At 55.1% G+C, this 27,441-nt stretch overlaps 1 protein-coding gene across 1 annotated transcript; it reads left to right on the top strand.

Annotated features, from left to right (window-relative positions):
• The first annotated feature begins 647 nt into the window (after positions 1–647).
• On the top strand, positions 648–21,240 carry DRG2 (developmentally regulated GTP binding protein 2). Its single transcript, XM_045199088.2, has 13 exons — positions 648–835; positions 4,221–4,381; positions 9,720–9,809; positions 10,378–10,438; positions 11,890–11,980; positions 12,563–12,635; positions 12,765–12,855; positions 13,728–13,825; positions 14,224–14,300; positions 15,532–15,620; positions 16,226–16,284; positions 20,153–20,206; positions 20,536–21,240. The coding sequence occupies exons 1-13, from the start codon at positions 772–774 to the stop codon at positions 20,620–20,622; spliced, it is 1,095 nt and encodes a 364-aa protein (XP_045055023.1). The 5' UTR covers positions 648–771; the 3' UTR covers positions 20,623–21,240.
• Positions 21,241–27,441: the final 6,201 nt, after the last annotated feature.

Raw genomic sequence — 27,441 nt, forward strand, 5'->3', positions numbered from 1 at the left:
CTATCCAAAGTCAAAAAAAACTTCCTCAATTGTCCTCAGAATGTCTTTTTATAGCTGATTTTAAATTTTCACCCAGAATCTAGGCAAGGTACACACATTATATTTAACATCTTTTAATCTTCAGTCCCCCTGCCCTTTCTCCCATCATTTACAATTTTGAAGAGCTCCGGCCATTTGTCTTAGAAAATGAACCACTTTCTAGATTTGTCTAATGTTTCCTCGTGTCTAAACTCAGATGCAGTATTTTTTGGCAAGAATTCACACGGATATTGTCTACATACTGCAACATAGCAAGAGGTATCTGATGACTGATTGTAAGGCTAAGTTGAACACTTAGTCAATGTGGTAATGAGGACCCACTTTTAACCTCCACGTAAAGTAAAAGCCACCAGGCTTTCGGCTCTGTCAGCTACGCTGGGGACTGCAGGTCAGGTTCATCACCGAAGGAAGACAGACTGCTTCGGTGCCTCCCAGGGTCAGCTTCTTCCCACCTTAGCCCGGGTCCAACACAGCACTGCCCCGCCGCTGCCCGGCCTAGCCCCTTCCGGTCCATCAAAGTGGCTCCCGGCCCGCCGGCTCAGAGGGCGGAACCAATTGTGTCTGGCACTACGCTCGGCGTCGCCCGCCCGGACCCTGAATCCCGGAGCGCCGGGCGCGGGGGCAAGCCGTTAGCCGCGGGTTTCCGAGCACCAGGTGTTCGGCTGCCGCCGCCAGGCCGGGCTTGCGGGGGTCGGCGCTGTGTCTGTTGGTGCTCCCAACTTAGCCGCGGCCATGGGGATCTTGGAGAAGATATCCGAGATCGAGAAGGAGATCGCTCGGACGCAGAAGAACAAGGGTGAGAGCCTGCCCGAAGGGGCCTGCCTTTCCACTCGCCTCAGTTTTCCTCACTGTTAAATGGGGAAGGAACTCCAGCGGTAGAGCTGGAGCCGGCCCTAAGGTCGCGGAGAAGTGCCGGGATAATGCTGAGGCAGGCAGGGCCCGGAGAGAGCTGGCTAGTGCCCGGCCAGGTGGCAGAGGTGAGACCGAGCATTTCTCTAATGCCAGCTCACAGCGCAGGCGTCCAACCCAGAGCGGCAGGGCCAGGGTTGGAAGCCGGGCCTGCTCGTGTGGGCGCTTGGGGAGTTGGTGCTCTCTCCGTTTGTACCTGGAAGTTCGGGAGGTGCTCTCCCAAAGATGAAACGTCACTCAGCAGCCGGGAGCCCCGAGTTGCAGTAGTGGAAGCAATCAGGGCCTCCGGGGGCTGGCCGACCTGGCCTTGAACCCTGGTCCACCACTCACCTGCTGTAAAACCTTGGAAAGTCACTTCACCTCTTTGAGCCTCAATGTCCTTATCTGCAAATGGGGATAATAATCCCTTGACCTGGCTTAGCTCACAAACAGTGTGTGCAGAGCATTAGGCACTTGGTGAGGACTCAGTGTTTAAAGTAAACCTCCCAACGTGATGAAGGCACATAATGAAACATCAAATCAGGGCTTCAGATTGTAAGGGCTGGAGGAGCTCAGAGAGGTGAGGAGACAAGAATGGTGACACCCAGGAAGGATTCCAGGAGGAAGCTGGTAGAGGGAAGAGTATTTCAGGTCGGGAGCAAAGGCATGGGAGTCTTCGTGAGCATGCTGTGTCCATGGGAGAGAGAGGAGAAAAGTCTGGATCAGAAGGAAGGCTGGGAGTAATGAGGGATGAGATTGGCCAGACCAGCTGTGGGGTTGCAGGAGCAAGAAGCAAGGAATACTATGATCTTTGTCCTCCCTTGGCTCCAGTTCTGAAGGCTGAGGAGTTGAGTGGCTTCTATCATTCATTCGTTCTATAAATCTGTACTGAGCCTTACTGTATGTGGTTGGAACAGTGAACAAACAGGCACTTCGCCTTCATGGAGCTGGCCGTCCAGCAGATAGCCTGTGAATCAGTAACTAAGTAAATAAGATGATTCCAGATAGCAGTGCATTCTGTGAAGACAAACCAGAGTGCTGGGGCTGGGGGTTGGGCCTGGTCAGAGGCAGAATGATCAGAGGGGACCACCCTGAGGAGGAGACATTGGAGCTGAGACCAGAACTACCACATGGAGCCAGTCATGCGGAAAGCTGGGGGAAGACTGTTCTGGCAGAGGGAACAGTCAGTGCAAAGGCCCAGGGCAGGAACACACTTGGTGTGTCTGAGATCCAGAAGATCCTGGCCTGGAAAGCTGTGAGAAAGGGAGAGGGCCGATCATGTAGGACCTTGCAGGTCATGGGAAAAGTCCAAGTTGTGTTCCAAGGGCAGTGGGAGCCAGTGGAGAGTGGTAAGCAGGGGAGACATAGTCTGCTCTCTGTCTAAAAGCTCCCTCTCCGGCTCCCCTGTGGAGCATCATCTACAGGACTCGAAAGAAAGTAGCAGGCAGGCCAGAGACACTGCCACTTGGGCAGTGGTGAGGAGGAGAAGGTAAAGGTGATTAAAGACCTAGCCATTCACAGAGGCTGGGAATCTTTATGATCTGGGATGGCAGAAAGGACCGTGTGAACCTGACTGTTGCTGAACCCATTCTTGACCAGTTCTCACTGCCACCAGTTCACTCATTCACTTGTTAAAACATTTCCTGAGCACTTGCCCTGTACCATACCTTGTGCAGAAAGCTGGGGGGTACAACTGTGACCATCCCAGTTCCTGTCCTATCGGAGGAGGGGACTAAAGAAACCAGGTGGTTTCAAATAGTGATAAGAGCCATGCAGGCACTAACCAGGACTGCGAGACAGAGTGGGGTCTAGGAAAAGGCGGGGCTACTGTAGACAGTAATAATAACCAATTTTTATTGGATATTTACTGTTTGCCAGTCATTGTTCTTAGTGCCTTCTATAAGCTTTACCAAAGTCCAATGAAGTAGTTATTGTTAACATTCCTATTGTGCAGGCTAAAAAACTAATGCATAAGAAGATTAAGTAAGTTATGCAAAGTAAAATGATCAGTGACTGCAGGGTGGGACTCCAACATGGGCTATTAACCTCTGCATGACACTGTCTCCCAAGGCCAGATAGGGGAGGCCTCTTTGAAGAGGTGCCATTTGAGTTGAGCCTTGAATGTTGAAAAGGAGCAAGCCTTGGAAAGAAAAAGTTGAAATGGAAGGAACAGCAAATGCAAAGGTCCTGAGGCAGGAATGGGGTCAGCATATTCTTAAGTAACAAAGACAGGCACTGTGACTAGGATGTAATAACTAAACTGGAGAGTGGTAAGAGATGTTGTCGGGGGTGTGGCCATGGACCAGGTCACCCAGGGCCCTGATTCTCAGTCTCAGCCACAGTCTCCTTTTGTAGCAAGATTTCGTAATACCCTCTTTACTGCCCTGAGATGTGATTCACCAATAGTGAAAGTTTTGTACACAGAGAATTGGAAAAATATCAATATAATGCCCTGATAGTAATATAAAGGGCAAAAAAGAAGAAAGTAATTTATAATAAAAATACTGCGTATTTCATATGCAGTAGGCATATGTTGGGTCATAGCCAGGATGTAATGAGTGGTAATGAAGCAGTGAGATGCTGGCACTTCTGGGTAGGATATCTGGGGATGTGGCAGCCCCTGTGCAGATCAGGACAGGCGTGTTGTTGTGGTGCCTCAGGTACCCTCTGAGAGGCACCACTGTAGACAGCTAGGTAAAGTCTCAAACAAAACGTGCTATTGTCTTCCCTGAACATACACAGGAGTTGCATTCCTGAAAATTTCAGCGTTTATTCACACTGCAAAAAATGCCCAGTGTTTATGTGTAAAACAGTGAGGTTTCAGGCCCCTTGTGATCCTAACCCAGGCTTTCCCTCTGGAAGTCTTTGGGATATGAAGAGCCACGTAGGACACCGGACAGTTCTTGACTGTGCTGGACTGACTCTCACCTTGTAGGGCAGTTGGCCTCCCTGGCCCCTGCACAGTAGATGCCAGTGAGGACCTTGCCGTGCAGCGACCATGGGAAATGTCCCTGGGAACTTCCAGGGTGCCCCCAGGCAGTGGCGCTGGGCCCGTAGAGAACCACTGACATGGAGTCTCCAGGTCTCCACAAGGAGACTCACTTTTATTCTGAGTGAAGTGAGAAGCCACAGGGGAATTTTCAGCAGAGGGGAGTGTTTTCTTTCCTTAGTTGACAACGACTGCCATTTGGTCCTGATGTTCCTGGCCAGCACGTGGTTGTGTGGGGCCCTGCCTGACCCACTGAGCTCGGATGCTTTGGACATTCACTTTCGTCCTACTCTTCGTCTTTCAGCCACTGAGTACCACCTGGGCTTGCTGAAAGCAAAACTTGCCAAGTATCGGGCCCAGCTCCTGGAACCATCCAAATCGGCCTCATCCAAAGGAGAGGGCTTCGATGTCATGAAGTCAGGCGATGCCCGCGTGGCACTGATTGGATTTCCCTCTGTGGGTAAGGTCAGTGATGGTCACCGCGGGCCTTGGGGAGGAAAGCAGGTTGTCTCCTTTCAAACAGGACAGCGGCTCTTCTGAGAGGACTCGGCCTCTGCCACGATCAGGTCCCACCCCTGCATCATCCTAACATGGAGAACATTCCTTTTAAAATTATTTTATTTTGTTTTTGATTTTAGAGAGGGGGGAGGGAGGGAGAACGAGAGGAAGAGAAACATCGATGCAAGAGAGAAACATTGATTGGTTGCCTTCCCTACGTGCCTTGACTGGGGACTGAACTGCAACCCGGGCATGTTCCCCGAACCAGTTACCTTTTGGTTTGTGGGACGATGCCCAGCCAACTGAGCCACACCAACCAAGGCTGGAGAACATTCTTTCCGCTCTAGCAGAAGTGTCTGCACTCGGTCTCAGGTGTGCAGCGAGTGCCCGTTGCTGGAGGAACAGCATGTGCCAGGAGGTGGGTCTGTCCCTGCCCACACAGAACTCCCATCTCAGAGGAGCAGAGATAGGAAGCTAGTCGAGCATCAGATGCATCAGGTGGGGACTGCTTTGGAGGTGTGCGGGGTGGGGGCTGGGGTCCTTCCATTTGTTGGGGGTCTGGGAAGACTGCTCTGGCGAGCAGATACTGGAGCCAAGGCCTGAAGGAAGTGTGGGAGCTTGCAGAGCCCCAGGAAAAGGAATACTCCAGGCAGAGGTAGCAGTGAATGCGCAAGCCCGTATGTGGGAGCTTGCTCGGTGTGGTCAAGGGGGCCAGGGCGGCTGGGTCTGAGTGAGCAGCAATAGGAGATGCAGAGTAGCAGCTGGATGGCCTTGGGGGCCATCAGACAACGTTGGCCTTGGGTGGAAAAGTGAGGTGGGAGCCACCGCAGAGTTTACTAGAAGGTTTCTTCTGCAGGTGTCTTAGTTTAGGGTAAAATTCGTATTTACTTTTATGTGGGGAGCAAGATAAACATCACTGAAGGGTTTTGAACAGAAAAGGACTGACTGAGCTGATTGGCTTTCTTTAAAAATAAACTTTAAATTTTAAGAGTCATGTATTTACCAAAAAAATTGCAAAGCTAGTAGAGTTCCTGTATCCTCCACACCTACTTTATGCCAATTTCCTTTGTTTTTCCTGCCCTGGAGGCTACATTATACTCAGTCTTCATGTTTCCTTGGCTGCTTCTTAGACCTGACTTGATTTGATGACTTCAGTAGTTTTGAGGGGTGCTGGCCCGGTGTTTTGTAGAAAGCCCGCCCATTGGGGTTTGTCTGATATTTTTGTCATGCTCAGACTGCGCTGATGGCTTCTGAGGAGGAAGGCCACAGAAGGAAAGTGCCATTTTTATCCCATCATGTCAAGGGACATACTATCAACATGACTACTCTCAGCTGATGTTGCCCTGATCACCTGGCCAAGGGAGCATTTGTCAGGCTTCTCCACTGCGAACTCAGTGTTCCTCTCATGCTCATGCTGTCCTCGTAAAAGGGAGTCGCCACCCGCACGCCGCACACGGGAGTGGATAGTTAGCTCTGCCTCCTTGAGGGGGAGTAGCCACACAAATTATTCAGAATTCTGTACAGGAGATTTATCTCTTCTCCATTTTATTTAATCCTTTCTTTATTTCAGTACGGACCCATGGGGATTTATATACTTCGGGCTCTAATACCAGTCTGTGTTATTTTGTTACTCAGATTGTTCTAGTTTCCGAGCGATGGCAGTTGGCTCTTAGACATACTGCTGTTGTGTTTTTTTAGTACTTCCTTACTTTCTGATACTGGAAGGTGCTTCAGGCTCATCTTGTCTATCCCCTGCCCCAGCCCTGGAATTGGTCATTTTTCCAAGGAGCCTTGGCCCCTTTTACTGGAGAGTGGTATTTAGAAACCCAGGTCTGGGAGCTGACTCATTTTGTAACGGAGTCACTCTGGCTCTGTGCAAGGGTGATATAGGTTGGGACAGGGCTGGAAGCAGGGAGGCTGGTGGAGAGGCTGCTCACATACAAGCTGAGTGAGCAGTGACCAGGTGGCTTGGGCCAGGTGCTTGTGGAGCAACTTTTGAATCAGTTCAGCTAAAAAATGTACTGAACCCATTACTCTGGGCCACACAAAGGGGAAGTTAGTAACAGCCACCATTTCTTGAGTGCTTGCTGCAGCCTCGAGAGTCCACTTTGCTTTATAAGCATTTGTTTTGTTTGTTTTTCCCTGTATAATTGTATAATTGAGGGGGGTGTATATTGTGCAGGTTGGGGCTGGATGTGCTCTCTGACTCCGCACATAGACAGTGCACGTGGGGTCATACCTGCATTTGCCACTGGCACTTTCACTTTCCCGAGGATATCCATCGTGTTCATATTAACACATTAGAATTACCTCGTCTCTGGACAGCTGCCTGGAGTGCCATGCTGTGGTCATGTGATCAGGCCTGTTACCTCCCTCCCCTGCGGCTGGCAGCTAGGTGTCCAGGCTTCTGTTTGAGCACGCAGCGCTGCAGTGACTATTCTGCGCTTGAAGCTCTGAGCACTACGGCTTGTGTTTCTGGAGGAAGTGCCCAGTGACTCAGGGCTTTGGGTTTTTAAAGCAGCCATCAGCCTTACTAATTACCCACCAAGGAGACTCCAGCTGACTCCGTCTGGGGCAGGCGGGAATGTTTCCTAGTGCACCCACTGTGCACAGTGCTGTGTCCCGCCGGGGTTCTATGCGCTGGTCTGGGTGCCAGTCGGACTAGGACAGGGCTCTGCTTCAGAATCTTCGGAAAGGCTCCTTCCTGACGGCATCTGAGTGCTTTTTAATCTTCAGGAATGTACTCACCCCTGCTGGATTTTATTACCGGTACCCAGCTGTATGCATTTCCTCCTGGTCCTCCCTCGTCAGGAAGTGCAGTGCCATCTCAGTCATCATCTGAGCCAGGTAGTGTGGGACTGGGAAACGTGCTGCAGATGAAAGTTAGGCTGGAAACTGCCCCACATCTTCTACGCCTCCAAGCCTTTTGCTGTTCATGTGGTGTATGCCTTTAAACCCTCCCGTAGAATGTGAGCACCAATTTTATAGGCCTTTTTCTGTCCTGTGCTCACATTCTTTTAAGTGATGGGGTGCTCATGACTCCGCAGTTTCACAAAAGTCAGATGAAGCCACCCAGGGGCCTCCTGCTTCAGCCCCTCCGAAGGAGACGGAGGAGCTGGAGACACTCCAGCCAAGAGGGCAGGGCTTGCCCCAGGTGCACCCTCGTGGCTGATGCCCTGGCAGTCTTCAGTCCTGGTGTGGTTTCCAGGTCCTCTGTCTTTCTGATTCTTTCTCATTCTTCCCAATAAAAGAATGAGAGGCATTCTTTTATTTATTTTCATGTAATAAAAATTTCCAAGTACACAGAAGAGGTGCAGGGACAGGTACGATGTGCCCTCTCTCATGCACCGCTGAGGGACATTTCGCCTCGTTGCTATCTCTATGTGTGTGTGTGGGGGGGGGGGGGGCGGTTGTTTTGACTGAACCATCCAGGAGTAAATTATAGGTGTCACACTTCATGACCCTACAGCCCTAAATATTTAAGCTTGTATGTCCAACAAACAAGGACATTTTGCTTCTTAGCCACAAATTGATAGAGCACACCAAACAACATCGACAGTAATCTAGTAGTCATCTAATGCCCAGACTACATTCTGATTTCAGCAGTTAACCCAAAATGACATCTGCAATTGGTCTGTCCAAGCTAGGGTCCATTCTGGACCACACAGATCCCCTGTGTGTGTGGTCACTACAGCTCCTCTCATCTCAAATAGCCCCTTTTGTCGTGACCCTGACTCGCGGAAGAGAACAGACCAGTTGTCCTGCAGAAAGGCCGTGCTCCAGAGAGGTCTGCTTCTCCCTCGTGGTGTGCTTTGCTTGTATGTCTGCTTATGTACTTCCTGTGACCTGAGAGTGGGGGCTGTGTTGTCCAGGCTCCAGGAGGTAGGTGGTGGATGCCTCACTTGGCACCATGCCGGCAAACCCCAGCGAGTGCTGCTGTGGTGCTTACAGAAATCAGGCCTGTCCGCCTCCTTTCAGTGGCTCCAGCACCAGTGAATGGTCCTGGCCCAGAGATTTTTGTTAGTGGTTGTGAATGGCAGTTCTCTAGTTCTCTTACCTGTCTGCACTGGTTAGCTGATGGTCCCTGTGAAGTAGCCCTTTGTCTCATCACGGGACTGTTTGGTTGCTCTAAAAAAGGCCACCTGGAAAGACAGGGCAAATGCTTATGTGTTGCCCTCAAATGACCCAGCAAGGTGTTGATCTCACAACTGTCCCACAGGTGACAAGTGAGGGGTTCCAGGCTCTAACTCTTCAGGTATCATATGGGCTCATTAGGTTTTGCCTTTTCTTTCTATTTCACTTTGCAATCGGCCATGGACTTCTTCCCCAGGTGAGACGCTCAGGCTGGGAGATGATGCTCTAGTTTCCCAGGCTGGAGTCCTGGGGCCAGATCCCATTGCCCTGCTGGGAATTCCGGCTGTCTGGCCATGGGAGGATCCAGCCTGGCCTGCAGAGGCCAGACAGGGTTGGGGGTGTCCTCCAGTGGCCCTTGCTCTACCGCCCCACCCCCATCCCCAGAGGTCCCCAGGGCAGAGAGTTTCTGGATTCGAGGCCTGTGTTCTCTTCGAGTGCCACCTTCTGGGTTTCAGTCTCAGGGTGTGTGAGTGAGGTGTGCCCCCAGCCTTCCTGCCTGCCAGTGAGATGAGCCTTCTCCTGAGGTTCACGCAGCCCCTCAGGAGAAGGACTGGGTGGATGCCCGCTCCACATAGGAGAACTCTGAAGCTTAGAGGATGAAGTTTCTTGCCCAGGTCCCCCAGCAGAGGCGGGCTGCCAGGCCAGGTCTCTGTCTCCTAGCCAAGCCCTATCCCCATTCCTACAGTAAACTGTCTTGGGAGTGTTCCCACAAGGCCCTTCCCAGCCTGCCTCTCCCTCCCCCCAGCACCTCCTCCCACTGCCTGGCTTTGAAGGCCAGCATCTCCTTGCACAACTCACCTCTCCCTGGGTGAGCAGGAGCTTTGAGTGCCATGGGCTTGCCACCTGCTGGAAGCTCTCTGGGGTCCAGGAAGGTCTGGAGGGTTTTTGTGGATCTAGGGAAGGGCCCCTGAATGAAGTGGGGGAACGCCCCTAAAGACCAAGGTGCCTGTGTCCCCGAGACAGGTTTGAAGCTTCCGAGGGGAGCCCAGCCTTCCTGGATGGGGCCTGAGGCAACTTTCCCGCTATTGTTCTCCTCACCATCCCCCACCCCTCCCTCTCATCCCATCACCAAGCAGAGGGTGAGGAGAGGGTCTCCCTGCCGCCTACAGCCTGGGGGTTCTCCAGAGAGACCAGGACAAGACTCGATGTCACGACCTTCTTTTTCTCCTAGTCCACCTTCCTGAGTCTGATGACCTCCACAGCCAGTGAAGCTGCATCCTATGAGTTCACAACCTTGACATGTATCCCTGGAGTCATTGAAGTAAGTTGGAGTTCGCTGGATCCCAGGAGGGTGAGGGGTGTGTGCTTGTGTTTTCGGTTGTGTGCAAGTGTGTCCTGAGTGTGTGTGCCCTGAAGCCTCGGCACTCTGGCTGCTGAGACCCCAGAGATGTGTGGCCACCCTGCAGTGCTGACCAGTTCCAGGGATCAGCCTGTGGGGGCCAGGTCTCCTGGTGCCCTTTGTGCCCACTCCCCTGCCCCCCATCTCAGGCCAGTGACTGCTGCTGCGCTGGACCCCGCTGCCTGGAAGGCTTGGGAGCCCTGTGCCGCTCGCTTCCTGTGGCCTTGAGCCTCTCACAGTGAAGCACTTTATCTGTGAAGAGCTGTTGCCATCAGCGATGAGTGTTGTGGGAATGTAAAAACTCTATAGAGTCCTCCCCGAGGTGGCTCCTCAGCTCCCAGTGGGGGATGAGGCCCAGACATGGCCTTGGAGGCCAAACCCTGGTTCCCAATGGCCCCTAGCGGCCGGCCATTGTTGGAGTCCTGGGCTCAGGCGGGCCCAGCCCGGGGCAGCCCATCCTCATCTCACCGCCCTCTCTTCTGCCTCCTAGTACAAAGGAGCCAACATCCAGCTCCTGGACCTCCCTGGAATCATTGAAGGTGCAGCACAAGGTACGAGTTGGGCACCCAGGGCCCACCTCCTCCCTCAGGATGCAGGGAGTTCCACTGTTAAAATTGGGTGGGGCTCACAACCCCTCACGCTGCTCAGTGCTCTGTACCTGGGGGCCCTAGCCCAGTACAGTCCCGAGAGACCCACCCTGAAGCCAAGGAAACAGGCAGTGAAAGGACTTGTTCAGGGTTGCCCAGCTCACAGACAGGCTCGAATCCCCACTTCCACTCCATGTGCTCCCCTGTACCCTGCGAGGGTTGGAGGCTCGTTAGCTGGCCATGTCAGACTGTGCTCCTGTCCTGTCCTTTGTTGTTTAGGGTTGGGGTTTTCTTTTTTTGTTTTGGGTTTTTTTTTTTTAAAGATAAGAAATGTGCCTGTGTCTTCTGGTGGCCGATGGCTGCATGCAGCATTTGCAGAGATGGTTACCAGCTGGCAGTTGTCCAGCCCATGCTAAGTGCCAGGCTCTATGCTGACCATCACCTCATTTTACCCTCCAATGTCCCAATAGCCCCGTGACTTAGAGAGTATCACTGTTTCCTTTTCACAGCCAGGAGGAGCCCGGGGGGCAGAAAGTTCAAGGGTCTGCCATAAATGACAATGTATTACGCTGTTCAGTGATGGAGCTGGGCCGGGCTTCCTCTCTGGGGGCCCAGTGCCTCCCTGCCAGGCACCTTCCCATGCCCCACTGCCTGTTGCATGGAGGTCCTGCTTGTTGAACTGAGTGGGGGGTGGTGTTGGTTCCCACGCCGTCCCAGCGGCACATTAGGGGCCTGCAGGGGCCTGTGGGGAATGTGCACAGGCTAGAGGCGGCCGCGCAGCGAATGTCGTCTGTCCGACCCCTCACTCTCAGGTCAGAGATCTAGGTAGACCCTGGCGGTCCAGTTCTGGCCCCCAGCTCTGTGTGACATTGGCAAGGTGCCTGACTCCTCTGGTCATCTGATAATAGTGAGTCTGGCCCTCGTGTGACAGTCCCTGAAGCACTTCCACCTGTGCTTTCTCCTGGGGCCCTGCAGCCCCAGTGGGTGCTCTGTCACCCTGCTTTCAAAAAAGGGCAGATAGTTTCAAGTCCTGGCATCACTGGCTTTGTGTTGGGCGAGTGATTGGGTCTCTCTAAGCCAAGCCCCAGCTTTCTTATCTGTGAAGTCAGCATGATGAAGCCCCAGGCGTCCAGGGTAGTTTTAAGGGTCGGGTGAGAAAGTGTTCATGAAGCACTTAGCACGGGGCCACCACACCCCTAAGGTGGCAGTGTCGCTGTCCTTCTAAAGCAAGTCTCCACGAGTAAGATCACGCCTAGATTAACAAAATGCCGAAGGAATTATAACCTGGGAGGGGGCATGTGGCAGGCACCATAGCAGGTCTGTGAGGCCCAGGAGTCTGAGGTGCTGTGGGTTGGGTGGGGTCACGTGGGTCCTGCCTCTGTCCCTGTGTGACTGTGTCCCTTCTGCCTGTCCAGGGAAAGGCCGTGGCCGGCAGGTGATTGCTGTGGCACGAACAGCTGACGTCGTCATCATGATGCTCGATGCCACCAAGGGAGAGGTGCAGAGGTCCGAGGGATGGGGTAGGGGGCAGGCTCTGGGCTCTGGCAGATGTGTCCTGGAGCCCATGGTGGACAGTCGGAGTAGTGGTGCTTGGCCCTGTTGCATGGGAGTAGTGGCAGGACTGTCCACAGGCTAAACCCAAAGCACTGGGTCTGGTGCATCCTCTCCAAGAGGCTTACATCCAGCATGGAGGCTGGCGGAAGCTCGTAGCAGGAGCTCCCTGGCAGCACTGGCCGTCCAAGGCCAGAGGAACGTGGCCTGGCTCTGGCTCCTGCCTGCAGGGCCCAGTGCCCCAGGGACTGCCCCAAACCTGCCCAGAGTTCAGCCCCAAGCAACAGAGGCTTGTTCATGCCCCAGCTTGCCAGTGGAGGGGCACCCCAGGCCCCCCTCTGCTCACTGAAGCCCTGGCCAGTCTCCCCTAGACTAGGCAGAGGGTCCAGAGGCTCCCCTGCAGTTCTGGCTTGTTGGGAAGGAACGCTCCAGGTTGCTAGGGGTGGGTAGAGGAGGGTGGCAGGGGTTTCCTGTGTGGCAGGGAGGCTGTGCAGACTGCCCCTGAGCCCCTATGAAGGCCATGGGGGCTCTTCCCAGGTGTTTGCTGGAGAAGGAGCTGGAGTCGGTGGGCATCCGCCTCAACAAGCACAAGCCTAACATCTACTTCAAGGTGAGGCCCCTGTCACCTGCAGGCTGCAGTGCAGGGGGTTCTGGACTGTGTCAGCCAGTAGCTGAGGCACGTGGGGCAGTTGCAGCTGGCCCTTCGTCAGCAGGTCTCCCTTCCCCTCTCCTCCTCCAGCCCAAGAAGGGTGGTGGCATCTCCTTTAATTCGACCGTGACACTGACCCAGTGCTCAGAGAAGCTGGTGCAGCTGATCCTGCATGAGTATAGTATCCTTAATGAATGGGCAGTGAGGGGCACCCAGAGCCTCCAGAGCACGGGGGCAGGGGGGTGGGCAGAGACGGCCCTGCAGCATCAGGAACAGCAGGCCTCCTGGCCCCTGGAACAGGCTCTGAGAAAGCTGTGGTGGCAGCCGTGGCATGAGGGGCTCCTGACCCCCTTGCCTGCGTGCTTGCTAAGTGGAGGCTTACCAGACTATAGCCTGGCTGGTGCTCAGCAGTGGTTTCCTGGCTCCTCGCCAACTATGAGATGCTATGGTGGCCGGTCACATTTGGAAGGTCACAAGACGAGATGGCAAGGGAAACAGCCCCTGGGGCCCAGGGCCTCCTAGTCTGGAGAAGTCTCTGCACGTACCACTAAAGTGTTGTCGTGGGTTGGGTGGGTTCTGGGGCTTCAGAGGTCAGGGTAGGGCCTCTTAGCTTGGCATTGGGAGAACTCACAGTGAGACAGGGCACCTATGGAGGTGGTGAGGCCCCTGTCCCTGGCGGTGTACAAGCAGAGGCAGGATGGCACCTGGAGGAGAGTTCTGCATACGGGGAAGGTGGGTGAGACTAGAGCTTTCAGACAGCACTCCTGCACTGAAACCTGGGTGTCCACGGAGGTGCTCGGGATTCTGGCAAGTAGGTTTTCTTGCCTAACAACAAAGATTTAAACTGTTGGTTGAAATTTAACATACCGTGTCTTCTTTCGAAAAATAAAATGAGGGGCTCCTCAAACTTTAAAATCTTGTAAACCCTTGCAAGCGGGTAACTTCTAATGTCCCTTTCAGCCAGTGCACTTCCTGATGGGCTGTTCTGGGCCCTCATGGAGTGGGCACGAGGGGCTGCTGGTGCACAGGTCGCCCTTAATCTGAGTCCCGCAGAGATCTTCAACGCAGAGGTGCTCTTCCGAGAGGACTGCTCCCCGGACGAGTTCATCGACGTGATTGTGGGCAACCGGGTGTACATGCCCTGCCTGTATGTAAGTGGCACAGGCCCCAACCCCATGCCCTGTGGGAAGGGCCCCCTTGACCCAGACAGGAGACAGGCTCCTTTGAGGAACAGAAAGAGCCCACAACTGTCTTCTCCACCCTCATCTCCCCTCTACCCCAGCAGCTACTTGAGTCTTACAGATGTGTCTCACTTGATACTGGGGTTCTAGCCCAGCCTTTTCTTTTGGGGGTGCTGGCGGCTCAGGCTTCTTCTGCTTTTCCCCATGATGGAGACAACAAGGGGAGGGAGGACACTGAGCCTCAGCCCCTGTGCCACAGTGTGCAGAGGGAGGGACTGTGGTAGGGCTGTGGCTGCTTGGGGGCCCTTGTCCTGTGTTCCTTTGTTCTTTTCCCTTCCCCAGCACCCACTTCTGCCTTTGAATCCTAGGTTTATAACAAAATTGACCAGATCTCAATGGAAGAAGTGGATCGCCTGGCCCGGAAACCCAACAGCGTGGTCATCAGGTAAGGCTCCTTGCTGTGTGGGAGTCCGTCTGTGCAGCCTCCATGGTACGGCTCGGGGCAGAGGCGACCCTCCCAGTTGCTGGGCACCTTGGCTCAATCCCACCCTGAGCTGACATGGACAGTGTCGATTATGTGGGGTGGACTCTGCTTAAGGAAACTGAAGGCTAATGTCCATCGAGGTAAATGGTGGTAAAAAGTTAAGAATGGTGAAGAGGCTTCATAAGTTAGTGGTTAAACTCAGTCTCCCAGAAGGCCCTGGGGTGTAAGCCAGCACTCCTGGCACTGTGGACAGTGTGGCTCTGTCAGTGCAGAGTGGAGGAAAAGGGAGCTGAAGTCATTAGGTGGGTCCACGTGCACCCTGGCTGATGTCACTTCCCATCATCACTGTGGGGCTCCTCTTGTGAGGCACACCAACTGTGTGTCCCACTTTGCTGGTTTCCCAGCTCAAACCAGGCATGCTGCAGCTTCACAGGGGGGCTCAGCTTACAGAGAGGAAGGTGCTCAAGGACCAGGTGGGGGTGACCTGTGGCAATGATGGATGAGGGTCCTGGATGCAAGCACAAGGACCTTCCTGGGCATTGTTAGCTGCCGTGAGAGCAGCAGAGAGCCAGCGTTCCTCCCATAGGACAGCCTCAGCCCCTCTCCTCCTGCCACACCCCAGGCGCCCTACAGGGGCCTCCTGGGGACACGCCTATCTTTGGGGGGTGAGAGGGCCTTTACCTGCTCATTGTGCTCAAAACATCTCTGTGGAGGGCCGGCACCCGCCCAGGGCAAGACAGCTGGGGAGGGTCAGCAGCCAGCCCCCCATGTCACTGCAGTCCCTCTCAGGAGGGGGCAAACCCTGGATTGTCATTCCCTGCCCCTGATTCCATCATAGCCCCTCACCAGCCCCCCCACAGCAGGTGCTTGGAGAGGAGGCCCGCCTCCAGGCATCCATCTCAACTACACTTGCCGTGTGCCCTGCACAGAGGGCAACGGTGACCCCCAGGAGACATGGCTGAACTGTATGGGGCATGACCACAAGGACTGGCTAGAGACCTTGGCCGCTGAAGTGTCACGCTGCCATCAAAACTATAGGCTTGGCTCCTGACAGGCTCCAGCTGGGCCACACTGGCCTTGGTGCCTGTGCCCAGCCAGATGGAGGGTGTCCCCTGCCACAGTGGGGAAGCAGAGATCCCTCCCTGGCCTCAACCAAGGGGGTCCTCTGACTGGCCACCTTCCTCCCGGGCAGCTGTGGTATGAAGCTGAACCTGGACTACTTGCTTGAGATGCTTTGGGAGTACTTGGCCCTGACCTGCATCTACACCAAGAAGAGAGGACGTGAGTCGGGCGGCCTGTAGCCCAAGAAACAGATGAGCCCCACCCTCCATTAGGGCCACCATGCTCTGCATTTGGTACTCAGAGGGCCTAGGGCTCCAGCCCAGCTTGTCTTGCACATGGCTCCGCTTTGTCCCTACTCATAACTGACCCTGGCCTCTACCTCAGCTAGAAGAGGTCTCAGTCTGAGCCCTGTGGCAAAGAATGCCAAGCTGTGGGGCTCCTGGTCTTGAGGGTGCCTTGGGGGGCAGTGGTGGGGGTCAGTGCGATAGACACTGCTCTGGAGTTCCCCACCAGCTACAGCGGTAACCCCTGCTCCTGATTTTCCCCCACTGTGGCTGGCTCCACATCAGGACTTAAGGCGATTGAATGCACAAGAGCCTTTTCCATATCTCCACCCCCTGTATACACGTATCTTACATACTCGGGGGCCTAGCTGCTGAGTTCGGGCAATTTTCATTGGATCTACAAAGAGGGTGTGCTGAACAAGGGTAGGGGAGGCTAGCCCAAGGCTGGGGATGGGAAGGGCCTTTGTCGCCTGTGGAAGGGAACCACAGAACATGGGCCGTGACCACGGTTCACACCCACCCCTGTCTCTACCTGTGCAGAGAGGCCGGACTTCTCAGATGCCATCATTCTCCGGAAAGGGGCCTCCGTGGAACATGTGGTGAGTTGGTGAGACCTTCCTGGATGAGGGGCCAGGGAGCTCCCTCAGTCCCCTCTAGGGGTAGGGGCCTGCCTGAAGCTGTCCTGGCCCTCGGCTGACTCCGGATGGCACATGCTGCAGCAGCAGAGGGCCAGGGCCCTGGCATTAGACCTGGGATGCGTCCCATCCCAACTACTCTTCCTAGCTGCATGTCAAGCCTCCGTTCTTCTCTGTGCAACAGGGGTAGTGCTGCCCACCCACTGGTAGTTGGGGTCAGTGTTGGAAGGAGGTCAAGTGTGGAAAGCCCTCAGCGTGCTGCCTGATACATGGTAAATGTCCAGGAAGCAGTGGTCCTTGCTCTCCTGTCCTACCTCAGTGCTATGTGCCCCTCAGAGACTCTAAGGCACTCTCTCGAGGGGAGCTCCTGCCCCCGTGGATTCCTGTGTTCATTTCAAGGAGTGTCTCCTCATGCTGGCCTAGGACTCAGTTGCCACCTGCCATGCCAGTGGCCCCTGGCCTCTAGGTCCCCATCCTCCCCAGCACGGCCTGCCCTCCCTGCTCCCACATCCTGCCCTCAGCTCAGGTGTGGCTGTGAATGCTTTCTGCACCCCACACAATTTATTGAGCATCAACAAAGTAGACCCCGTTCCTGTCAGAACTAGGATTCTTTGTGGTCCACAGATGCTAGACACCCAATGTCAAAGCTAAGCCATTACACCTAAAGATGAATGTAGGGAAGGAAGAGGATGGTGAGAGGGACAGATGCCTCTGTCTACACAGAGAGGTCAGGGGCTCTTGGAGGAGGTGGCCTGAGGGGCTCTGGAGACCAGCAGGACCTGGCTGGGGAGGTGGCAGTAGGAGGAGCAGCCCAACCAGCACCCCGGGCAGGGGAGCAGGGTGTGCAGTGAGGCAGGGCTCTGGGCCAAGCCAGTGGGTCAGGGAGAGGGAGGATGCATTTCTGTGTCAGACACATGGGGGTCCCCTTTCCCTGAATGTGTCGCTGTACCGTCTCTCTGGAGCAGGTGACACAAGAGCCAGGGCGATGCCCCAGGTCGCATAGCCATCTTCTCGGGCTTTGTTTTCCTCTAGCTCAGTGATTTCTACCTTTTTCATCTCATGGCGCACATAAACTAGTTACTATATATAATTCTATACCAAAAAAGATATATTTTTGCTAATCTGACCAAAAACACATAATTTTTAAAAGATCTTATTAATTTATCTTTATTATTTATTACAGAATTTATTTATTTTTAGACAGAAGGGAAGGAAGGGAGAGGGGGAGAGAAACATCAATGTGTGGTTGCCTCTCGTGTGCCCACTACTGGAGACCTGGCCCACCACCCTTTGGTTTGTAGTCCCGCACTCAATCCACTGAGCTACACCAGCCAGGACTATTTTAGTTATTTATTTTTAGAGAGGGGAAAGGAAGGAGAAAGGGGGAGAATCATCAATCAGTTCTCTTGTGCACCCCCAACCGGGGACCTGGCCTGCACCCCAGGCATGTGCCCTGACTGGGAATTGAACTAGTGACCTTTCAGTTTGTGGGATGAGGCCCAACCCACTGATCCACACCAGTGAGGGCAAAATAGGTATAGTTTTCAGTCATTCCCACTGGACGGCTATGGTGCTGGCTGCTGTCACTTTTTTATTTGACAGTCTAAGGGAAGGAGGTCCATGCCCCTAAACGGGCATGTTTTAGGAATTCGTGCGGTGCATGGGCCGGAAATCACTGCTCCAGCTCATGTCCTCTCAGGGTCCTTGGGCAGGCGGGCCTGCAGCCTTGCCCCACTCGTTCTTGACAGCCTGATCGCCCAGCGGAGGTGGCCACGGAGACCCATGACCGCCCTCCCATACCCCTTAAGTTGCTCCAAAGAGCTCCGTGTGGGAGTCCCTGTGCCCTGGGCCTGTTTTGGAACCTGTGACTACAGTGTCTCCTGCTGGGCTCCGGCAGGCCATGGACACAGCTGCCCACGGGTGCTGGTGTTCCCTGGGGAGACCCTGCACTGTGTATGGGCGGTCTCCTCAACCCTCTCAGTGCCTCAGCTGCTTGCCCAAGAACAGTGAGGTTCAGCCTTACCTGGGAAGCAAAGCAGGAAGCACCAGGGGATAGAAGGGTATTGCGGGGATAGAAGGGTGCAGTAGGGATACAGATGCAAAGGCCCAGAGGCAGGAGTGAGCTACCGGGTGCCGGCTGTTTGCTCCCAGCCACCATGGAGTCCAGAACAGTAGGTGAGGACAATTAGAGGGGTGGGGAGGGTCTTTGGAGGCCTTGCTCCTAAGCCTGGACTTTGTCTGCTTAGGAGGCCTGCTCTTCATTCTTTACCCCCTCCTCTCTCACCCTCCCTCCTGGGACACCTACCTGTCCCAAGTGCCTGGATGCTGACAACAGAGACCCAAAGGAGAGAAACGACTTGGGTGTCAGAACAAGGCAGACCTGGGGCTGTTCCCAGCTCCCTGTAATGTCAGCCTCCTGGTGCCCCAGGGTTTGCACTGGGAGGGGCGGGGTTGGTAAGTGACCCCCGCCCCAGGGCCTCTGTAATGCACCCAGCCCAGGCCCTGCTCTGTCTTCACTGAGCTGACAGAGGCCTTGCCAGTGAGCGGCATGACCTGTAAGCCTCAGAGGCAGAGGACATGTCCGGATTTCCCAATTGCTAGGCACAGTGGACTCTGAAAAGCAAGAGTCTCCATCCCCAAACGCTGTGCGCACTCCCGTATTGAAATGAGGGCCTTGGAGGACCTTTTGTTCCTCCCGACTGTGAGGGACACGAGTGCAGCTCCTGCTGCTAACACTGGACCTCAGTGTCAGACACACTAGGCCGTGCTGGGGCCTCTGGCCAATGGGTGTGCACATGCCCCACCTGCTTCAGGTATACAGCAGCCAGTACCCCTGAAGCTTACTGGCTCCCTGGAGAGCCCTGTGACTGCGGGACCCTGTTTTGCCAACCGTGCCGGTGGGTTTAATTTTGTTGTTGGGCAAGCTGAAGAAAACTTAAAACCCATCTGCAGGCTAGGGCTGACCTCTGGGCCACCAGATTTCATTCTCTGGCCTAGAAATCAGCAAGTGTTGGAGCTGTCTGCATGGAAGCAGTGCCCTCTCTGCCATGGCTTTGGCATCCTTGCTTGCCCAGAGGATGCCCGGACCAGATGGCTCCTTGGGGAATGTTCTTGCAGGCCCCATGCCTACTTCTGTCCCCACAGATGCTGAGCTAAGGCATTGGGTCTCTGGCCAGCGCCACTAAGGCTGTGGGCACAAGGGAGGAGAGGCAACATTGCACCATCTTCTCCCTGCCCACCTCCACCGTGCCCACTCTGCGTCCTAGGTCCACATTCTCAGGGGACAAGCTGGCTGCCCCTCCAAGGCCACTGTCTCTGGCCTCCTGACAGTGCTGGGATTCCTATGACCTTCATGTCTACCTGGGAGTGCTAAAGGATGGGGGCTGTCCTGAGGTGGGGGTGGGTGATGTGATGTGGGAGGCACTCTAAGTCACAGCTGTGGACAGGAGGCCTGAGAGACCATGGCCAGGCCTGGTGACCCCAGGCTGAGCTGGGGTGTCCTAAAATCACCCTTGCCCATCTGAAAGGGCATCTGTCAGGGCTGTTGTTCGGGCAAGGTGGGCAGAGGTCTGCTGAGAGCAAGGCTGTCCAGCCCTTCATCCAGGGGCTGCGAGAATATTCCTAAGTGGGCCTCACGACCCTTGGGGAGACCTGGGTGTGTGAACGTCAGGGCAGCCTGGGGCTGTGTGCGCAGCACATGGGGTTCCTGGGCAGGGGCCGGAGCTACGGGAGCACCCACCTTAGAGATGACTGCCTCTTGGCATGCACCTGCTGCCCGGTGGGGTTAGGTGGGGCCTCTTCTCATGGTCTGCCTCTCCTGCCCTCCCACTAGTGCCACCGCATCCACCGGTCGCTCGCCAGCCAGTTCAAGTACGCGCTGGTGTGGGTGAGTAGGCGGGCTGGGGCCGTCCCCAACACTGTCCCTGCCCCTCCATAGGGTGACCACGGCGCCTGTGTGTCTGTCCCACTGCACAAGGTGCGCACACTGTCCTGGACTGGACACCAGCCTCTCTATCTTTAGGATCCAGAGATGATCAGACCACAGGGAGTCCCCTTCTCTGAGGCCTCTGGTGTTAGCTGGTACTGGGATCTCCCACTTTAGACTCCAGCATTCGCACCCCACCCCCAACCTTCCTTCGGTACTGACCAAGGCCATCAGACCTGGCCTTGGTCAGTACTGAAACTGATAGCCCTTCTGCCCTGTTCCCCGCCCAGGGCACCAGCACCAAGTACAGCCCACAACGGGTGGGCCTGACCCACACCATGGAGCATGAAGATGTTATCCAGATTGTCAAGAAGTAGTGGCTGGGGCCAGGCCACTGAGCCACCCACCCTGCCTCCCTGGGGGGTTGGATCCAGTGTGGCACGCTGAAGCCCAAACAGGAAGGGGTCTCTCAAGTCTCTGCTTTTTCCAGGAGTTTCTTCAGCAGGCAGATGATGAAGAGTGTGTGGGACAGAGGGATGAGGTTGGGGGCTTAGGTTGGACGGGGAGCATTTCCTATGAGACTAGCCCCTGGGATGGGGACTCAGCCCTGTTTGGGCACTGAGGGAGCAGGTTGCCCCTTACTTTCCAGCCTGGGCCTAATGCAGATGGCTTGCTCAGTGTGAGGTGGGGAGCTGGGCCTCTGTGGGCTCACCTCGGCCTCTCCACCCATGCAGCTTCTCTGGTTCTCCAGGATGGGGCCTCCTGGGACAAAACCCCCACCCCAGGCTGCCTGGGGTTGGGGACTGGAGGTCAGTGGTTGTACAGGCCCAGCCCGTGCCCTCCACAGCCTGACGGGTCCTGAAGTGCCCCCTTCCCAGGCAGCCCATGCCCAGCCCAAAACCCGAGACACCCGGACTGGGACTGGCGTTTTTGGATTTTTTATTTTCTCTACGCCCTCTGATCTCGGCTCTCTCTGAAATAAAGGATGAAAACAATTTCTGTTCAGAGTGAGGTCCATTCTGTAAGTTATCTGAACTGCCGGCTTTGGTCAGCGGGCAGCAATGAGACGTGACCAGAGAGTGGGTAGCCATGAGAGTGACCAGACGTGACCTGGGCCATGGGGGAACTGGTTCAAGTGTGGGGTGTGAGGGGCAATGTGGGGACCTCCAGGACCGCTTTTGCCCTGGAGGGTTGGCGAGTAGCTAAAGGTCCCAGATGTGGTACCTTCTGAGACCAGGCCTGACTGCCAAGGTGGGCAGCATCCCCAGAGGGCCCTTGTCATTTATGGGGTGGCAAGGAGGTCCCCCGTGATAGCAGGGGAGCCAGTACATTTCTTACTGCCTTAGAAGGCAGGGGTGGAGGGGCCTTGGCATGGTGCCAAGGCATGGCAGCTGGTGCACATGGAGCTCCCACTGAGTGCCAGTGCTGCATGGGGCCGTCTCCACAGCAGCCTCTTCCCCACGGGCAGCAACTTGCCTGGGGCTATATGGCTCAGACATGCAGAGGTGGGGTTTGAATGACAGCCTGAGATGCTGGAGCCAGAGAGAAGGCTACCTGGAGGAAGTGTGCCTTTTGGGGATAAATGGGAACAGGTTTTGGGCTGCCAGGCACTGGGCCTGCAGGAGTAGTGGAGAGCCTCCCTGGGGGTCTATGGGCCAGGTGGGAGTATGGAGTGGGCCTGATGCCCAGCTCTCCAGGCTGTCCTTGGTTCCTCTGTCAGCTGCTCAGCCCCCTTTCCAGAGACAAAACAGGAATAATAGCCATCATTAAATATACATGGGGCCCCAGGCGGTAGGCGAGTTGCGCTGGGCTTCCTCTCCCCCTCCCCCACAACACTGAGCTGCTCCGCGGGGCTGGCCATGCTTCTGGGGCTAGCCACAAGACCCCCATTAGGCGAGATGCTGGCAGGGAGCAGGCCACGGGATCCAGGTAAGGACACTCTGTTCTTGGACCCTTGGGGTCTGCCTCAACCCCATGCCCCAACTTTGCAGGTGGGAAGTGGGAGGGGGCCTGTGAGGTCCCTCTGTGGGCCTCGGTTTCTTCATCTGTAAAACGGGCACGACAATGCCCCATGCAGTCCCCCTCTTGGCATCACCAAAGCAAGTATGCACTCAGGGGCTTAGCTCAGCTCCTCTCCCAGCTGCCCAAAACCCGGGAGATGGTCACTGCCACTTCCTGCTGTACAGGTAGGGAAGGGCCCTAGGTTAACAAGGCATCCAGACCTGTCCCCAAGCTGGCTGACAAAGGGGAGGTGAGGCTGGAGGGCTGGGTGTCCTCAGGCAGTATAAACTCTGAGCTACAGTGTCAGAGGCTCCAGCTGCTGGGCCACCATATTCCTCACTGACTGGTCTTGTTTCCTGGGCTTGGTCTGTGTTCACGCATCAGGGTCGCCGGCATCTCTGTTGAGTCGTTGGCCTTGGCTCTCGGTGGCTTGGTGATACTGTCACAGCATGAGTGAGAGCCAGAGGCGCTGCATGCTGTGCTCACCCCAGCTGGTGTGAACTGGCAGCTCACCTGCCCTTGCACCTGGGGTGGCATCTTTAGGGCCGGAGAAGCCCCCTGACACCTCCCAAAGCTCCTTGTCCTACCCTACCAGAGTGAACTCCAAGGGTTGGGCCCTGCCCCTGGCTGCCACCTTGTTCCCATCCCTCACCTCCCTGGACCTTCTGTGTAGGGGGGATCTGGCCACGGCTACCTTCCTGCTCAGCTCTGTTGTCCTGTGAAGGTCACAGTGCCCCCACCCCCACTCAGGCCTGTCCCTGGGCTACAGGGCTGCACTCATCAGAGGGTGGCCCTCCTGCAGCTTTAGATTTGGGTGCACAGGAGCCCAGGGCATGAAGTGGCATCCATCTGTCCCTGTGTTTATCTCCATGCCCCTTCCTCTCCAGCTTAGATTTCACAGGTCCTCATTTCAGAGAAATCCTCCTTGGGCGGGAAGCCCAAAGCTCACCTCTCCTCCCCAGGACTCCCTCCGCCCTGCAGTGCTGCTGGGGGGGACTTGCTCCCCTGGAATACCGGCTAGAACACTCATCTCCGAATAGCCCATACTCCTCTGCACCCCTTTGTCCTTCACGATGGAGGCCCCTCCACAGGGCCGCCTCATCACAGTGTGGGAGACAGGATGGCTTCCCCCCTCCCCCTCTCCCCCCTCCTCCCCTGGGTCTGTCCCCTTGCTCTGCCAACCATACAGGTGACCCTTGAACAACACGGGTGTGAACTGCAGGCCCGCTTATACATGAATTTTTCCCAGTAATTACACTGGAAACATTTTTGAAAAAACTAACAGATGAACCTTATAATTTTCTTGGTAACATTTCCTTTCTCTGGCCTACTTCACTGTAAGAATACAGTACATAGTACATATAACATACAGAATATGTGTTAATTGACCATTATCAGTAAAGCTTCCAGTCAGTAGTAGGCTATTAGTAGTCAAGTTTGGGGGGAGTCAAAATTTCTACATGGGTTTTCTACTGCACCAGCCGGTCCGCACCCCAAGCTCCACTTTGTTGAAGGGTCATCTGTAATCCATACTCATTTGCTTGGGCTGCCAGAATGAAGGACCACACACTGAGTGGCTTAAACAACAGAAACTTACTTTCTCACAGTTCTGGAGGCTGGAAGTCCAAGATCAAGGTATCGACGGGGTTGCTTTCCCTGGAGGCCACTTTCTCACTGTGTCCTCATAGGGCCTTTGCTCAGTTCTTCTCTCCTGTTGGAAACGTGGGCCCCCAGACACGTCATTCCTGGGGCTGGCACTTTCTCACGGCTCAGCTGCCCCAGCTTACCTCACGTGATTGTTCTCACCTCAGCCCTCTCCACCATGCCACCAAAACAGCTCCTGCCAAGGCCAGATGCCACACGTCACTACAGTGACCATTTCTAGCCCTGTTTCCTTGGGCAAGCCTAGCATAGTTGGGCACAGCCAGTGCAGCCCCCTTCCCTGGCAGCTCCTCATTCCCACATAGCCTTCAGGACCGGAGTCTGAGCCCCCTCTTCTCGCTCTGCCCCTGTCCTAGGCAGCCTCGCCCCACCACCCCTGCCTCCATCTCTCCCAGCCTGTGGGCCTGAACCGCCTCCTTGACTCTCCACCCGGACGTCCACAGTAACCCCAGACCCTCCCTGGCCACAGCACACCTGCCATGTTTCCACATCCCCGCCTTGCCTCAGACATTGACCCCCCTGTCCACTCGGCTGCACCAAGCCAGCCCCAGCGGTCCCCAAGGTTCCACCCTCTCCCAGCCCCTCTGCAGCCCTCGCTGGGTGTATCCACCGCCCTGTGTCACAGCTGTCCCAGGCCAAACCACTGTCCTCTCTCCCTGCCTCCACTGTGCATCCCCTGCCCATCCTGCGCCACACAGCCTCTCAAGAGCTGGAAAAATGACGTGTGAGCAAATTCACATTCAAGCTGTGTGGCCTCAGGCAACTTTCTAGACCTCTCTGGGCCTGTTTCATCGTCTGTAAAGTGGGAAAGATGGTCCCTACTTCCCGAGGTTGTGGTGGAGGTTGAATAAGTAGTGTGTGGCCTGGTAGTTCTCAGCACAGGTCCCACCTCTTTGAGATGGAGTCCTTTGTCTATAAAGTGGGAATAGCAGTTCCCACATTACATATTGTGAGGATCTAGTGGGTTATAGGAAAGCATTCAGCACTGAGCCTAGCACATGGTAAGACTTGGCAGTGTTGATTTAAAAAAAAAAAAAAGAAAAAGTTGGACTTTAGAGAGGGAGGAAGGAGGAGGGAAAGGAAGAGGGATGTTGGTTGCCTCCCATACCCCATCCCCAGGGATTGCACCCACAACCTAGGTGCGTGCCCTGACCTGGAATCAAACCCACAACATTTTGGTGCATGGGACAATGTTCCAACCAACTGAGCCACCTGGCCAGGGTGGTGTTAATTTTTATTATTTTCAAAATGTGAATCTTGTCTCGATGATCTTGGCACTGTTAAACCTTGCCACGGCTCCCCACTACTCTGGGGATGGAGACCAGAGTCTGCCCCAGCCTCCACTGAGCTGCTTCTCTGTCCACACACCCCACCCCTCCGTCTTCTCCCCACATGGCCTTTGCACATGCTGTCCCACCAGAGGGATCACTTCCCTCTTCCACTTGATTAGCTCCCTCTCATCCTTCAGATCTCCAGTCATGGTCAGCTTGGGAAAGCTCCTTGGTCTTCCAATGTGGTGTTTGACTACCTGTATGGTGGCCTGGCCTTCATAGCTCTTCTCACACGGCAGTTTCCTCCTTGTTGGTGTGGCTCTTCCCCTAAAGTCAGTGTCCTCTGCGATCCTGGGAGCTCCCTGAGGGCAGAGACCATGTGACTACCAGCACCCAGCACAGTGCCTGGCACAACCAATAATTGAGGAACGAATGAGACTGGTGCCCTGACCGCCCCCCCGCTCCGTGCTTGCTGCAGAGGTGTCTGAGAGGGAGGCAGGGCCCTGAACCCAACAGAGCCCAGAAAGGTCCTGTGGGCAGGCCCTGTGGCCAGCAGTCGCCCAGACCACCCTCCCCGAGCAGACAGGAGCTGCAGCCAGTAATGCCAACACCAGCATCAGCAATAATGGCCCTTCACTCCAGACCAGGCACTGTGCGCAGCTCCCTATTTCTCTCTTCCCTCAGCCCCAGGAACAGGAGGCACCATTAGAGCCCACACTCACAAGCGAGGAGACCCAAGAGGCTGCGTGAGCTGCCGTGGTCAGATCCAGGGCAGGAGCTGCACCTGACCCAGAGCTCTGAGCTGCCCGGCTCCACATGCCCTGGGCTCCTCTGAGCACCCTGGGCCCACCCCCAGCATGGCTCTCCTCGCAAGCTCCTCTCTTCATCTGAACAGCGGACACTGGAGCCCACAGATGGCTGCCTGAGGTGTGCTGTTGGCCACTTGCAGATGCTGGCCTCTCAGTGGCTTGTGGACGAACTCCAGGAGGCAGGGAGTGTGGCTTTGGGAGGGGTCCTTGAGCCTGAAACAGCCCTGCCCCTGTCCCTCCCCAGTTTCCTCAATGTCACGCAGACCTGGAAGTCAGGGCGGACCCTGTAGCCCTGAGCTCTGCTGGGAGCTCTCTAAGGAGTGTTCCCACTCGCTGTCTCCAATTCCTATTTTCCTCATTTTCACTTTTTCTCTTTTTAAATGTTACTTTTTTGCTTGTTCCTTTGAGTCAGAAATGCATTCACATGTTCCAAAACTCAAACCACAGAAAAGACTTAGTGAGATAACCACTTTCATCAACCTCTTGTGTATCTTTTCCAATTTTTCTACATGAAAGTAAAGGCAAATGTGAATTTATATTCTTATCCACACACACGTTACAAAAAGACAGGCCTAGGCGTATATTACGGACACCTCTCTGCCCTGCAGCCTGCTCTATCCAGGAGCAGAGCCTGGGGAGTCTACTCCCCAGCACACAGAGATGGCTCTACGTGGGTGAAGTATAGGAGCTCCAGGGTTGCTGTGCAGCGCCGCACTGCGGGGTGTACCATGGTGTATTACAATACACCGATGAGCAGTTTGGATCCAGGATTCCCTTTGTGCACAGGCTCTGTACCGTTCCAGTTCCCCGATGGGCTCCTTCCCCCTACCCCCCACACCCTTCTCTGTAACAGCTTCACTGAGATATAATCCACATCCCACATGATTAGCCCACTGAGGTGCGTATGATGCAGGGGTTTGGGTAGGTTCACGGGTGCACATATACCCTGTGACTACTATAGTCCTTTCTTCTTTGAACCCTCACCTGTCAGGCAATAACCCCTCATTCTCACCAGTCCTCTGGGACCACCCTAGTCACTCTGTGTAGCTGCTTCCAGTGGTCCTCAGGTGACTTGACCCACGTGCCCATTTGCTGCAGCTGCCCTGAGCTCCTCTTCAGCCACTCAGCATCTCCTTGAGCCCAAACATGCAGCCCAGGGCTCATTCCTGGGGCCTGCCCACCATCTGCACTTATGCACTGGGGTCCTACTCCAGAGCTGTGGCTGCTGCACCACCTGATGCCACTGGCTCCCTCCCTCACTGATGTCATTGTTGTCATCAGCCCTGATCTCTGATGAGCAACCCCCGCCAACTTCCTGGCAGTGCCTTACAGACATCTGAAACCCACATCTCCAAAGTCGACATCCGGTCCCTCCTTTACCGGCTCTCCCACAGCCTTCCTCCTCTCAGCTATGGCCTCTCCATCCTCACCCTTGTTGATCACAGAAGCCTTG

The sequence above is a fragment of the Desmodus rotundus genome, chromosome 9 (assembly GCF_022682495.2).
Source record: "Desmodus rotundus isolate HL8 chromosome 9, HLdesRot8A.1, whole genome shotgun sequence".
Lineage (NCBI taxonomy): Eukaryota > Metazoa > Chordata > Mammalia > Chiroptera > Phyllostomidae > Desmodus > Desmodus rotundus.